The sequence below is a fragment of the Semicossyphus pulcher genome, unplaced genomic scaffold (genome assembly GCF_022749685.1).
Source record: "Semicossyphus pulcher isolate SPU_LCO1_2020_fin unplaced genomic scaffold, fSemPul1.0.p SCAF_2, whole genome shotgun sequence".
Classification (NCBI taxonomy): Eukaryota; Metazoa; Chordata; class Actinopteri; order Labriformes; family Labridae; genus Semicossyphus; species Semicossyphus pulcher.
The window spans coordinates 13,068,638-13,080,688 of NW_027211693.1; the positions used below are offsets into that span (position 1 = coordinate 13,068,638).

Here is a 12,051-nt window from a genome sequence, read left to right on the forward strand (position 1 = left end):
GGAAAGGAACGCAATAATCGTTTAAGTAGAATAAAAGTCAGACAACGGCAGCATTCCTACTTTAAAGAAAGTTACATAAAATGATATATGCAATATGTCTGACTTTAAAGTGTATTGAAAGAGCTGTATAGTTGGTGCTGAGATTTGTGTAGCACCTTTTTAAAACAAAGTTTACTAAGTGCTTTCTATAAAGCCACAACATAACAACGATAAAAGACTAGCGGTAGAGAGGTTGGCAGGTACAACTTAAATCCCTTGACAGTCAGAAATAAAAACAGTTATCAGTTAAAATATAACATTAGATCAGGGTAAAGACTACTAAAAGATATTTGACATAAAATCATTTTTGTGTGTGTTTTTAGAAGAGTTTTAAAAGATGAAACAATTTAGCTACCTTAATTTCAATATACAAGGGGGGAGGGGTGCACGTTGATGCACTTTTAGAATAACCCACTTTCAAATCAGAGATAGGTATGCAATGATTTATTCCTCCACTAAACAGGTTTAATGGTACCAGTAACTGTCTCCAAAAAAATCGGCATGTTTGAGTGCTGTGCAGTTAACAGAAAATATGAATGCCCCTCTCTCAATCTAAGCCGAAACTATATAATCACGACCTACTCTCCGGTGAACACGCCCACCACCAATTATAATGGCACAGTAAACTAACGAAACAGTAAAGACAGTTAAAACACAAGTAATTTACAGTGGCTCCTACAATCGTATTGATCCTAGTCTTGGTTGTAGCTTCTAGTTTCTATAGCAGCTCCTGTAGCTGAAGACAACACCTTTACGTACCTTCATAAATACAAAATAGTATGTACTCACTTTTTGTTGGAAGACACCGTTTAGCAATCCTGAAAGTAACATAAAAATGGGATTTAAATGTGGCTGTTCGGCACTGGTGGCGAGTAAAAAGATGTTTACTTGAAGAAGAGGAAGCAGAGATATGAGTAAAAAGAACTGGTTGTTATATTAGGCAAAAATGCAAGAAATGAGCAAAAAGACTTGAATTAATATAAAGCAAATGGACTTTTAAGAAAGTGCAAAAACACAGCTTCACTTTAGTACCTCTCCTGGCCCCTGGAGTAAACCATTGCGTGGGGTAAAGAAAACCAGAGAGTACCATTCACACTAATACAATTGTTAAACCCAAAACGGCAACATGGAATAGCAATATTTCAAAGGGGGAAGTTATAGCAAATGAATATAAATTGACAATATAAAACACGACTAAGGAAAACCTGTTTTATTTCCCCTCTTTTGCTGAAACAACAAACATCACTAACTAAGAGTTCAACACTGTCCAACTAGGCGCAGGTGGCCTCACTTAACCTAATGACTCTGCTGGCTGCAGGAAATGTAATGAATGTCTGGCAGGTGAAAAGGTTTTGTGGAAACCTCTCACACACTGTTTACAATTGAGTCAAATTCAAATCTCTTGTTTACTGAGCATACCCACTGACATTGACATCCTTCAATTCGTGGTCATTGTCCAAACAAAAAAAGGGAAACACGGCTGTGGTGGCTGTGGCTCAGGAGACTCAGTGAGTTGTCATCTGAGGACAGTCTTGGGCATTGTTTCCCACCTACCCAGAGAAAACCTTGTTCAATGAAAAATAAAAAATATGCATTAAAGGAGCAATTCGCCCCTGGGAAAAGTCACTGTCAGTCAAAGCTGGTGTTCTCTGAAATTGATAGAAGCAATAATATTTGAAATTGGTGCACAGGTCATGGTTTCATCCATTCTACATTCCTGCAACACCCAGCATGCATTGCCCCCTCCCTCTGAAAGGAACGGCCCAGCAAGCGACGCTGGGGTAAAATACTACTGTTTTCCAGTCAAGGACATTGATCGCTGCAGGCAATGGCTCAGAGCGGTACAGAATCCGAAATACACTGAGAATATACCAGTGGATCGTCTAAAAAATCTTCAGGTCTGCAGTTTACATTTCAAACCTGACGATTTTGAATGAGGCGGGCGTCCTAGATTGAGGAAGTGTATATTAGCAAGCTCCCTGGCCTCCGCCAGATGGCGCGTTTTGCGTACTCTGGCGGAGGTTTTCCAGGGCCCATTGGAGAAGCGGATGGCGTCCTCCAAAGGCACAGAGCAAAATTTACATTTTTTTCCTACCATAATAACATTAGCTCCCCAGAATAGCATGATAGGACTATGGTTGAAAATCGTCGAATTTGCCCTTTAATTGGTTACTGGTTTATCACCTAGAAAAACGAACACATTGTTACTAGAATTATTATAATTATTATATAATTATTATTCTTGCAAGACAGGGCAGCATAGCACAATGAAACTAGATCCTGCGATCTAACAGTTGAACATCTAGGAAACAGACATTTAGCCCTCGGGGAAAAAATGAGATTAAATGGTTATTGAAGATTTAAAAAAACAAAATTACATTCCTGTTGGTCTTCCTCTCTTTTTGCCAGCCTGTATAGGAGACCCTCACCTGTTAGATCTGAACCTGGACGAAGCTGTGTGTCCTTAATGAGTGACAGGTCAACTGATCGCTTCATTGATTTTAAAGGAAAGCAACCTTCTAATGCACAAAGGTAAGCTGATAATTTCATTTAAATACCACTGATTACTGTTATCAGTTTTACACCTAGTTTGTTGAACTTTGGTGTTTTGATCCCTTTCTGTTTTTTCCAGCAACTAGTGTGGCATCAGACTAGAAAGTGAATTAACCACTCTGTTGGTCTTCCTCTTTGTCTAACAGCAAAACAGACCATGGGAGACCAGCACCTGTTGGATATGAACCTGGGCCCAGCCGTATGTCCCAAATGAGTGACTGGTCAACTGAACGCTTCATTGATTTTAATGGACAACCTTATGCTGCGCAGGGGTAAGCTGTCTATGACAAAAATATAGAATTCAAATTTAAAGAACTTTATGTATCCATCAGGAACTGCATTTGTGCAAAAGCATGAGTGCTAACACAGCACGTGACCGGGCAGACTACAAACACGGCTGTGGTGGCTGTGGCTCAGGAGATTCAGTGAGTTGTCATCTGAGGACAGTCTTGGGCATTGTTTCCCACCTACCCAGAGAAAACCTTGTTCAATGAAATAAATAAAAATATGCATTAAAGGAGCAATTCGCCCCTGGGAAAAGTCACTGTCAGTCAAAGCTGGTGTTCTCTGAAATTGATAGAAGCAATAATATTTGAAATTGGTGCCATAGCTGTGGAGATTAACAGGTCATGGTTTCATCCATTCTACATTCCTGCAACACCCAGCATGCATTGCCCCCTCCCTCTGAAAGGAACGGCCCAGCAAGCGACGCTGGGGTAAAATACTACTGTTTTCCAGTTAAGGACATTGATCGCTGCAGGCAATGGCTCAGAGCGGTACAGAATCCGAAATACACTGAGAATATACCAGTGGATCGTCCAAAAAAATCTTCAGGTCTGCAGTTTACATTTCAAACCTGACGATTTTGAATGAGGCGGGCGTCCTAGATTCAGGAAGTGTATTTTAGCAAGCTCCCTGGCCTCCGCCAGATGGCGTGTTTTGCGTACTCTGGCGGAGGTTTTCCAGGGCCCATTGGAGAAGCGGATGGCGTCCTCCAAAGGCACAGAGCAAAATTTACATTTTTTTCCTACCATAATAACATTAGCTCCCCAGAATAGCATGATAGGACTATGGTTGAAAATCGTCGAATTTGCCCTTTAATTGGTTACTGGTTTATCACCTAGAAAAACGAACACATTGTTACTAGAATTATTATAATTATTATATAATTAGTATTCTTGCAAGACAGGGCAGCATAGCACAATGAAGCTAGATCCTGCAATCTAACAGTTGAATATCCAGGAAACAGAAATTTAGCTCTCGGGGAAAAAATAAGATTAAATGGTTATTGAAGATTTAAAAAAACAAAATTACATTCCTGTTGGTCTTCCTCTCTTTTTGCCAGCCTGTATAGGAGACCCTCACCTGTTAGATCTGAACCTGGACGAAGCTGTGTGTCCTTAATGAGTGACAGGTCAACTGATCGCTTCATTGATTTTAAAGGAAAGCAACCTTCTAATGCACAAAGGTAAGCTGATAATTTCATTTAAATACCACTGATTACTGTTATCAGTTTTACACCTAGTTTGTTGAACTTTGGTGTTTTGATCCCTTTCTGTTTTTTCCAGCAACTAGTGTGGCATCAGACTAGAAAGTGAATTAACCACCCTGTTGGTCTTCCTCTTTGTCTAACAGCAAAACAGACCATGGGAGACCAGCACCTGTTGGATATGAACCTGGGCCCAGCCGTATGTCCCAAATGAGTGACTGGTCAACTGAACGCTTCATTGATTTTAATAGACAATCTTATGCTGCGCAGGGGTAAGCTGTCTATGACAAAAATATAGAATTCAAATTTAAAGAACTTTATGTATCCATCAGGAACTGCATTTGTGCAAAAGCATGAGTGCTAACACAGCATGTGACCGGGCAGACTACAAACAAACATAGAATTGTAGCTTAAACATTTTTTTGAGAGTCTTAAAAGAGTTTAGAATGCTGGTAAGAGTAAGTTAGACTAAAAATGACGTTAATGAGGCTGATTGAAGTAGGCCAGAGCTTGACTTGTCTATTTATCGAGAAATGTGGAAATGATAACATTGTTTAACCTGGCACACAACATTATAACAGCATCTGAGCTTCCCACCTTGAGCGTGGTTTCAGAGTAAAGCAGCCACAGTGGGAAAATGGTGAACTAGCCGAGAAGTAGGAGATTATAAATTGTGTGTTACTCTTTTCCCGTTTAGAGTAAAAAGCGTAATTCACACAGCTATTGTATATTTTAGTATCCTTTAGGGCTGCACCTAATGATTATTTTTTTAAAGATTAATCTAACGGTTATTTTTTTGATTAGTCAATTAATGACTAATTGATTGATAATTCTATTTTTTTTTTAAACTTTTTTTAGTCTCCAATTTCCACGTCACTGTGTGATGACATTAACAATGGTAATAATAATGATAATACTAACAATAGACTATTTTTCAGATGCCACATCACAATAACTACTTCATGTACTACTTCAAAACATTAATCAACAATTTTGAGAAGGTACTACAGAGACCTACTTCTTACCCTTCCCTCTATTAAAAGATCGAGTTTGGGTTTTCCCAACTGGGCCTGAACACATCCCTCCTCTCCTCGCTGTAACTTGTGTCGTGAAGCGCGTAATGAGTGAGTGGCTGAGCAAGTAAGAGAGAGAGCGGCGGAGTGACGGTAAATACGAGTGGAGCAGAGAGAAAGTTAGGCTTACATTTAAAATAGTACTGGGCCTTCATTCAAAACATTTGAGGCTCAAGCCAGCGCTCCCCACAACATGGAGCCAAAAGAGATCGCCTATCACGTATGCCTTGAGCCGGACTTGGTTCTTACCCATATTTTACAGCCAGCGATGAGTGACAAGATCTGAATCGACATATTTCACTAATCGGTTTCGTTGACGAGTCGCCCCAGCCCTAGCATCCTTATGCTTATTTCTATATTTAATATGCTTTTTGTTTTAGTTTTTTCAGAAACTACAAGTCCCTGTATTACATTAAGTGTATATGAAATTTAAAGACCGGATGAAGGAACCCTTCATTGCAACAAGACTTTGTTATTAAAACTACTCTCTTTAAGGCAGACCCAGAGTTCTGACTTGACTCTCTACAGTGATTTGAACTTTCCGTCACCACGACATGTTCACTATTTTGCAGGACATTTACATTGTGTTTTTCACTGTGGACAGACGTAATGTGAGCTAATTTTTAAAGATTCCTCCACAGGCTCTACGGGGAGAGCTCAGAGGTTCCCAGTGAACGGTCTTTCCAGGAGTATCAAGAACAGCTAAACACTGTATTTAGGGTCTGTACATGTACAACAACTACTTTTACATCTATTCTGTTCACAAAATGTCCATGCTGCTCTTTCATGACCAATGGATTGATTGTGTCATTCATGTTAAATTATTTTTCAGGAGCTCGAGCTGAACATCATCACCTTTGTAAAGAATGAGCTGAAGATGTTTAAAAAGGCTCTAGAATACCCAGAAATCATAGAGAATCAGAGGAATGATGAGGAGAAAGATCAAAGCAGAGAGGCAGTTCGGGAGATCACAGTGGACTTCCTGAGAAGAATGAATCAGGATATGCTGGCTAACGAGCTGCAGAGCAGTAAGAGGGTTTTTGTAAAGATTCCACATGCTTAATTAATTTGACATTTCTTAACGTCTAACGTGATGGAAGGAAATGTGTTTATGTATGCTTTCTTCCGGGGAAATATTGTAATTTTCTGTAATAAGGAACTAATTGGTCTTTTCTTGCTGCTTCATTCAGGAAGTCCTACTTCAGTTTGCAAAGAAGAATTAAAAACAAACCTGAAAGAGAAGTTCCAGTGTGTGTTTGAGGGGATTGCTCAAGCAGGACACTCAACCCTGCTGCATCAGATCTACACAGAGCTCTACATTACAGAGGGAGGGACTGGAGAGGTCAATGATGAACATGAGGTCAGACAGATTGAGACAGCACACAGGAAACCACACAGATTGGAAACAGTAATCACAAAAGAAGACCTATTCATACCTGCATCTGGAAGAGAACCAATCCGAACAGTGATGACAAAGGGAGTGGCTGGCATTGGGAAAACCTTCTTAACACAGAAGTTCACTCTGGATTGGGCTGAGGACAAAGCCAACAAGGACATAGAGCTCACATTTCCATTCACCTTCAGAGAGCTGAATGTGATGAAAGAGCAGACGTTAAGCTTGGTGGAACTGGTTCATCACTTCTTTAATAAAACCAGAGAAGCAGGAATCTGCAGGTTTGAAGATTTCCAGGTTGTGTTCATCTTTGACGGTCTGGATGAGTGTCGGATTCCTCTGGACTTCCAAAACACAAAAATCCTGACAGATGTTACAAAGTCCACCTCTCTAGATGTGCTGCTGACAAACCTCATCAGGGGGAACCTGCTTCCTTCTGCTCGCCTCTGGATAACCACACGACCTGCAGCAGCCAATCTGATCCCTTCAGGGTGTGTTGACCTTGTGACAGAGGTCAGAGGGTTCACAGACCCACAGAAGGAGGAGTACTTCAGGAAGAGACTGAGAGTTGAGGAGGCCGACACAATCATCTGCCACATCAAGACATCACGAACGCTCCACATCATGTGCCACATCCCGATCTTCTGCTGGATCACTGCTACAGTTCTGGAGGATGTGTTTCAGCCCAAAGAGGGAGGACAGCTGCCTGAGACCCTGACTGAGATGTACAGCCACTTCATGGTGGTTCAGTCCAAACTGAACAACATCAAATATGATGGAGTAGCTGAAACAGAGCCACACTGGTATCCAGAGAACAAGCAGATGATTTTATCTCTGGGAAAACTGGCATTTGAGCAGCTGCAGAAAGGAAACCTGATCTTCTATGAATCAGACCTGACAGAGTGTGGCATCGATATCAGAGCAGCCTCAGTGTACTCAGGAGTGTTCACACAGATCTTTAGAAAGGTGAGAGAACTGTACCAGGACAAGGCGTTCTGCTTCATCCATCTGAGCGTTCAGGAGTTTCTGGCCGCTCTTCATGTCCATCTGACTTTCATCAACTCTGGTGTCAATTTGCTGTCAGAAGAATCGTTAACCTCTGAGGACTGCGAATATCCAATGGCACACTTCTACCAAAGTGCTGTCGACATGTCCTTACAGAGTCCAAACGGACACCTGGACTTGTTCCTCCGCTTCCTCCTTGGCCTATCACTGGAGACGAACCAGACTCTCTTGCGAGGTCTGCTGACACCGACAGGAAGAAGCTTACAGACCCGTCGGGAGACAGTCCAGTATATCAAGAAGAAGATTGAAGAGAGTCCCTCCGGAGAAAAAAGCATCAATCTGTTCCATTGTCTTAATGAACTGAATGATTGTTCTCTTGTGGAGGAGATCCAAAAGTACCTGAGTTCAGGAAGCCTCTCCTACATCTCTCCGTCTCCTGCTCAGTGGTCAGCTCTGGGCTTCATCTTACTGTCATCAGAAAAAGATTTGGACGTGTTTGACCTGAAGAAATACTCTGCTTCAGAGGAGGTTTTTCTGAGGCTGCTGCCAGTGATCAAAGCCTCCCAGAAAGCTCTGTAAGTAGGATTTATACACCAACAAATACTCTGCTGCCTTTCAACAGGAGAGAAAAATAAAGAGTTTTCTGCTTGTTTCCATATTGTTGTCTCTCTCTAGACTGAGTGGCTGTAACCTCTCAGAGAGAAGCTGTGAAGCTCTGTCCTCAGTTCTCTGCTCCAAGTCCTGTAGTCTGAGAGAGCTGGACCTGAGTAACAACAACCTGCAGGACTCAGGGGTGAAGCTGCTTTCAGTTGGACTGGAACGTTCGCCCAGCAGACTGGAAACTCTCAGGTCAGGTTATAGCTGTTTGAAAATGTTAACCACCTGACCTTGTTTACTTAATGTATGCATTATTTAAATGTACCTGCTAACAAACCCCTTTTAGGCTGAGCTGCTGTGGCCTGTCAGAGAGAAGCTGTGAAGCTCTGTCCTCAATTCTCAGCACCCAGTCCAGTAGTCTGAGAGAGCTGGACCTGAGTAACAACAACCTGCAGGATTCAGGAGTGAAGCTGCTGTTTTCCAGACTCAAGAGTCCTTCCCTTAGACTGGAAACTCTCAGGTCGGGATTCATTTACCTATCCAACTGCTAACTATTTGAAATCTGTTTTACATTAGTGCCTCAACTGTTAAAGGAGAAGTTCGGTATTTTTAAACCTGGGCCCTATTTTTATGAATTTGGGTGTCGAAAATGACTCATAGGAACCAAAAACTTTTGGAATTGCCGTGATACGGCCGCAATGGCTGCAACATAATTCCCTGGGAGAATTGCACCTGATCAAAGTACATTCACAAATAGTGCTTTTTTTTGCCGCTGTCAGGCTCAGATTGTTACTCCAGGTGTCCGACAACATTAGGAAATGATCCCTACACAGATCGTCCTTTTTTTAACGAGTAAGATCCCTTTTGTGTAACCAGAAACAGAAGTCTCGCTCTGAAATCTCGTGGGTGGTGAGATGTGACGTGAACAGGACGGTGGAAACGTGAGTTAGAGTTGGAGAGAGATTTTGGTAGAGATTGTTGTGTTAGTGTACAGAAAGCGTAGGTTAGTGTATTTGTTTTATCCTCCTCTGCCTGTTGCCCCTCTCTCTCTCTCTCTCTCTTTCCTTGTTCTCTCTTTAATTTCTATTAACTCTTCGTCTGTATACTCTGGCTCAAATAAAAAGGGACAGCCATCAAATTGAAATGCCTCATCTTCATCGTTGAAATCAGGTAAATATTCAGCCATGGCTTTTGAAATATATTCTTGCTGGCAGTCCTCTCCATAAACAAATCCTCTCTGAAACTCTAACTCATGTTTCCACCGTCCTGTTCAGGTAACATCTCACCAGCTGCGGGATTTCAGAGCGAGACTTCTGTTTCTGGTTACACCAAAAGGATCTTACTCATTAAAAAAAGGACGATCTTTGTAGGGATCATTTGGGTAATGTTGTCAGACACCTGGAGTAACAATGTGTGCCTGTCACTGGTGAAAACAAGCACTTTTTGTGGACGTATTTTGATCGGGTGCAATTGCCCCAGGGATTATGTTACAGCCACCCAAATTTGTACGAAATAGGGCCCAGGTTTATAAATACAGAACTTCTCCTTTAACTTGTGCTGCCAACATGATTTTAAATAATATTTAGCAAAACTTTAGTAGGAGTTCTTGACTGAACTGTGTTATATTTGGTGATCCTCTGACTTTTCAACTAGCGCCATCATCAGGTCAACATTTTATGTGTCCAATACTTTGGTAAATGTCCACATACCTGTATATTTATTTACATTCCCAATAGCCTAAGCTTTACTTTGTGTTTTCTGTTAATAAGCTAATTGACAACAAACATTTTACCAGCTTAAAATACACACGCAAGTATAACTGTTGTCAGCTTGATGGCACAATAATGTTAGCTTTCAGCTCAAAACATAACTGTTTCAAAGTACAGTTACACAGATGGCATGCCTGTAGACTTTTTTTTATCTCTAACTCACAAGGAACGGCTGTGCTTCTCTGACTTCAGCTCTGTGCTCCAACTCCTCTCATCTGAGAGAGCTGGACCTGAGCTACAATAATCCAGGAGTCTTTGGAGGGAAGCTGCTGTCTGCTCTAATTGAGGATCCACAATCCACTCTCAGGTATGAAGCCTGCTGCATTTTCTTTTTCTTTTGGGTTAAACAAGATGGATGCATATATTTTGCATATGTATATAAGAGCAATATAATGTGAAAGAGGATGTGCTAACCTGCCCCCACCCGCTCCTGTCAGTGTGCAGCCAGCTGGAGTCCAATGGTTGAGGCCAGGTCTGAGGAAGTGTAAGTGTTCTTTTGTTTGTTTGTTTTGTTCATTAAAACAAAGCCTCACTCATTCAATCATCTTTAAACTGTGACATCACTCCTTCAAAGGTCACTAGTCATTTATGATTGATTAATAACTGCGGCTATTTGTGTCTTGTTCTCTCCATTAGACTACTGTAAACTCACAATCGACATAAACACAGTAAACGGTCAAATCAAACTGTCTGGCAACAACAGGGAGGGGACACATGTGAACGAGTATCAGCCATATCTTCCCCATCCTGAGAGATTTGACACAGCTCAGCTGCTGTGTGGAGATGGTCTGACCGGTCGCTGTTACTGGGAGGTTGAGTGGGGAGGACAAGTTCATATATCGGTGAGTTACAGAGGAATCAGCAGGAGAGCAAACATCAGAGGAATCATAGACGTTGAGTTTGGAACAAATGATCACTCCTGGAGTCTGTTCTGCGCTGATGGTGATGATGAAGTTCACTACATTGCCTGGCACAATAACAGACCAACAGCCATTCCTTCCTTCTCCTCCTCCATCAACCCCTTCCTCAACCCCTTCCTCTCCTGCTCCATCACCAACAGAGTAGCAGTGTATTTGGACCATAGTGCTGGCATTCTGTCTTTTTACAGAGTGTCCTCTGACACACTGAACCACCTCCATACTTTCAACACTACATTCACTGAACCTCTCTATCCTGGGTTTGGGTTCAAGTCTAGGCTGTTCGACAGTGGCTCTGTGGTGTCTCTGTGTTCTCTGTAGAGGGAGAGTCTCTTCCTGTTGGAGAAAGTTGTCACTGCTGAACAGATCAGTTGAGCCTGTGAAGTATCGCAGTAATAAATCTTTCAAGTTACCATGATAAATCGCTTACCTGTTGTACAGAATAATTCAAGCTGATTGAAAAGATATCCTCTTGTACATTGTAAACTTCTTCCACTTCCTGTCCTTTAAAACTGATTTAATGTTGTACTTATGGTGTGATTGTGTGTTGCAATGTATAAGTATTGTGATGTGAATGTTTTATGTTAAATGATTATACAAGGGCTAAACCAGCGCCCCAGTAAGACATTTCTGACCCTGAAATAATTTCTTTCTATAAAAGCATATTGAGCTCTCAATGCTAGAGGAAGCGGGGTGAGTGTAATGCAAACTATGCATTTTTTATTCATGCAAATTTCTTAAAGTTATAGATTATGTTAAATTATTTATTCAAATGTAATAAAATGAAAATGTATGACATGGCGATAATCGGTAATTACTGGTGCACGCTTCCCAATTAAACCAGACGTCTAACGGCTGGCTCCCTTTGTGATGGTTCTAACTTTTCCTTGCTTTCGTTTGTAGACTGTTTGCCTTCATCTGAGCGTTGAATTGTTTCTTTTTCTTTAAATTTTCACTCATTTTTGAAGTTGTATCTGTAGTCATCGATCTTTTCTTTGTTTGTTCAGCCCTAGTAGATTACGGTTTACTCGCAACACTTTCAGAGAGCGGAAAAGCAGCCGCTTAGCTCCGCCTACCCTCTGTAGGTGTTTCTGTCCTTAGGTGCGGTTGAAACCATTGTCAGAATCTTCGTTAGCAAACACATCCGAGCCTTCACGCAACATATTTCTAAATAACTTCAATATGAATATGAAGCACATTTATTGGGCTTCTGTGA

The 12,051-nt window shown here is 41.4% G+C and overlaps 1 protein-coding gene across 1 annotated transcript; it reads left to right on the forward strand.

The window, feature by feature from the left end:
* Positions 1 to 5,201: 5,201 nt before the first annotated feature.
* LOC138598527 (NLR family CARD domain-containing protein 3-like) lies at positions 5,202 to 11,156 on the forward strand. Its single transcript, XM_069670322.1, has 9 exons — positions 5,202 to 5,221; positions 5,796 to 5,874; positions 5,987 to 6,182; positions 6,345 to 8,127; positions 8,228 to 8,401; positions 8,496 to 8,669; positions 10,082 to 10,232; positions 10,363 to 10,402; positions 10,555 to 11,156. Exons 1-9 carry the CDS (start codon positions 5,202 to 5,204, stop codon positions 11,154 to 11,156), a joined length of 3,219 nt encoding a protein of 1,072 aa, XP_069526423.1.
* The last annotated feature ends 895 nt before the right edge of the window (positions 11,157 to 12,051 follow it).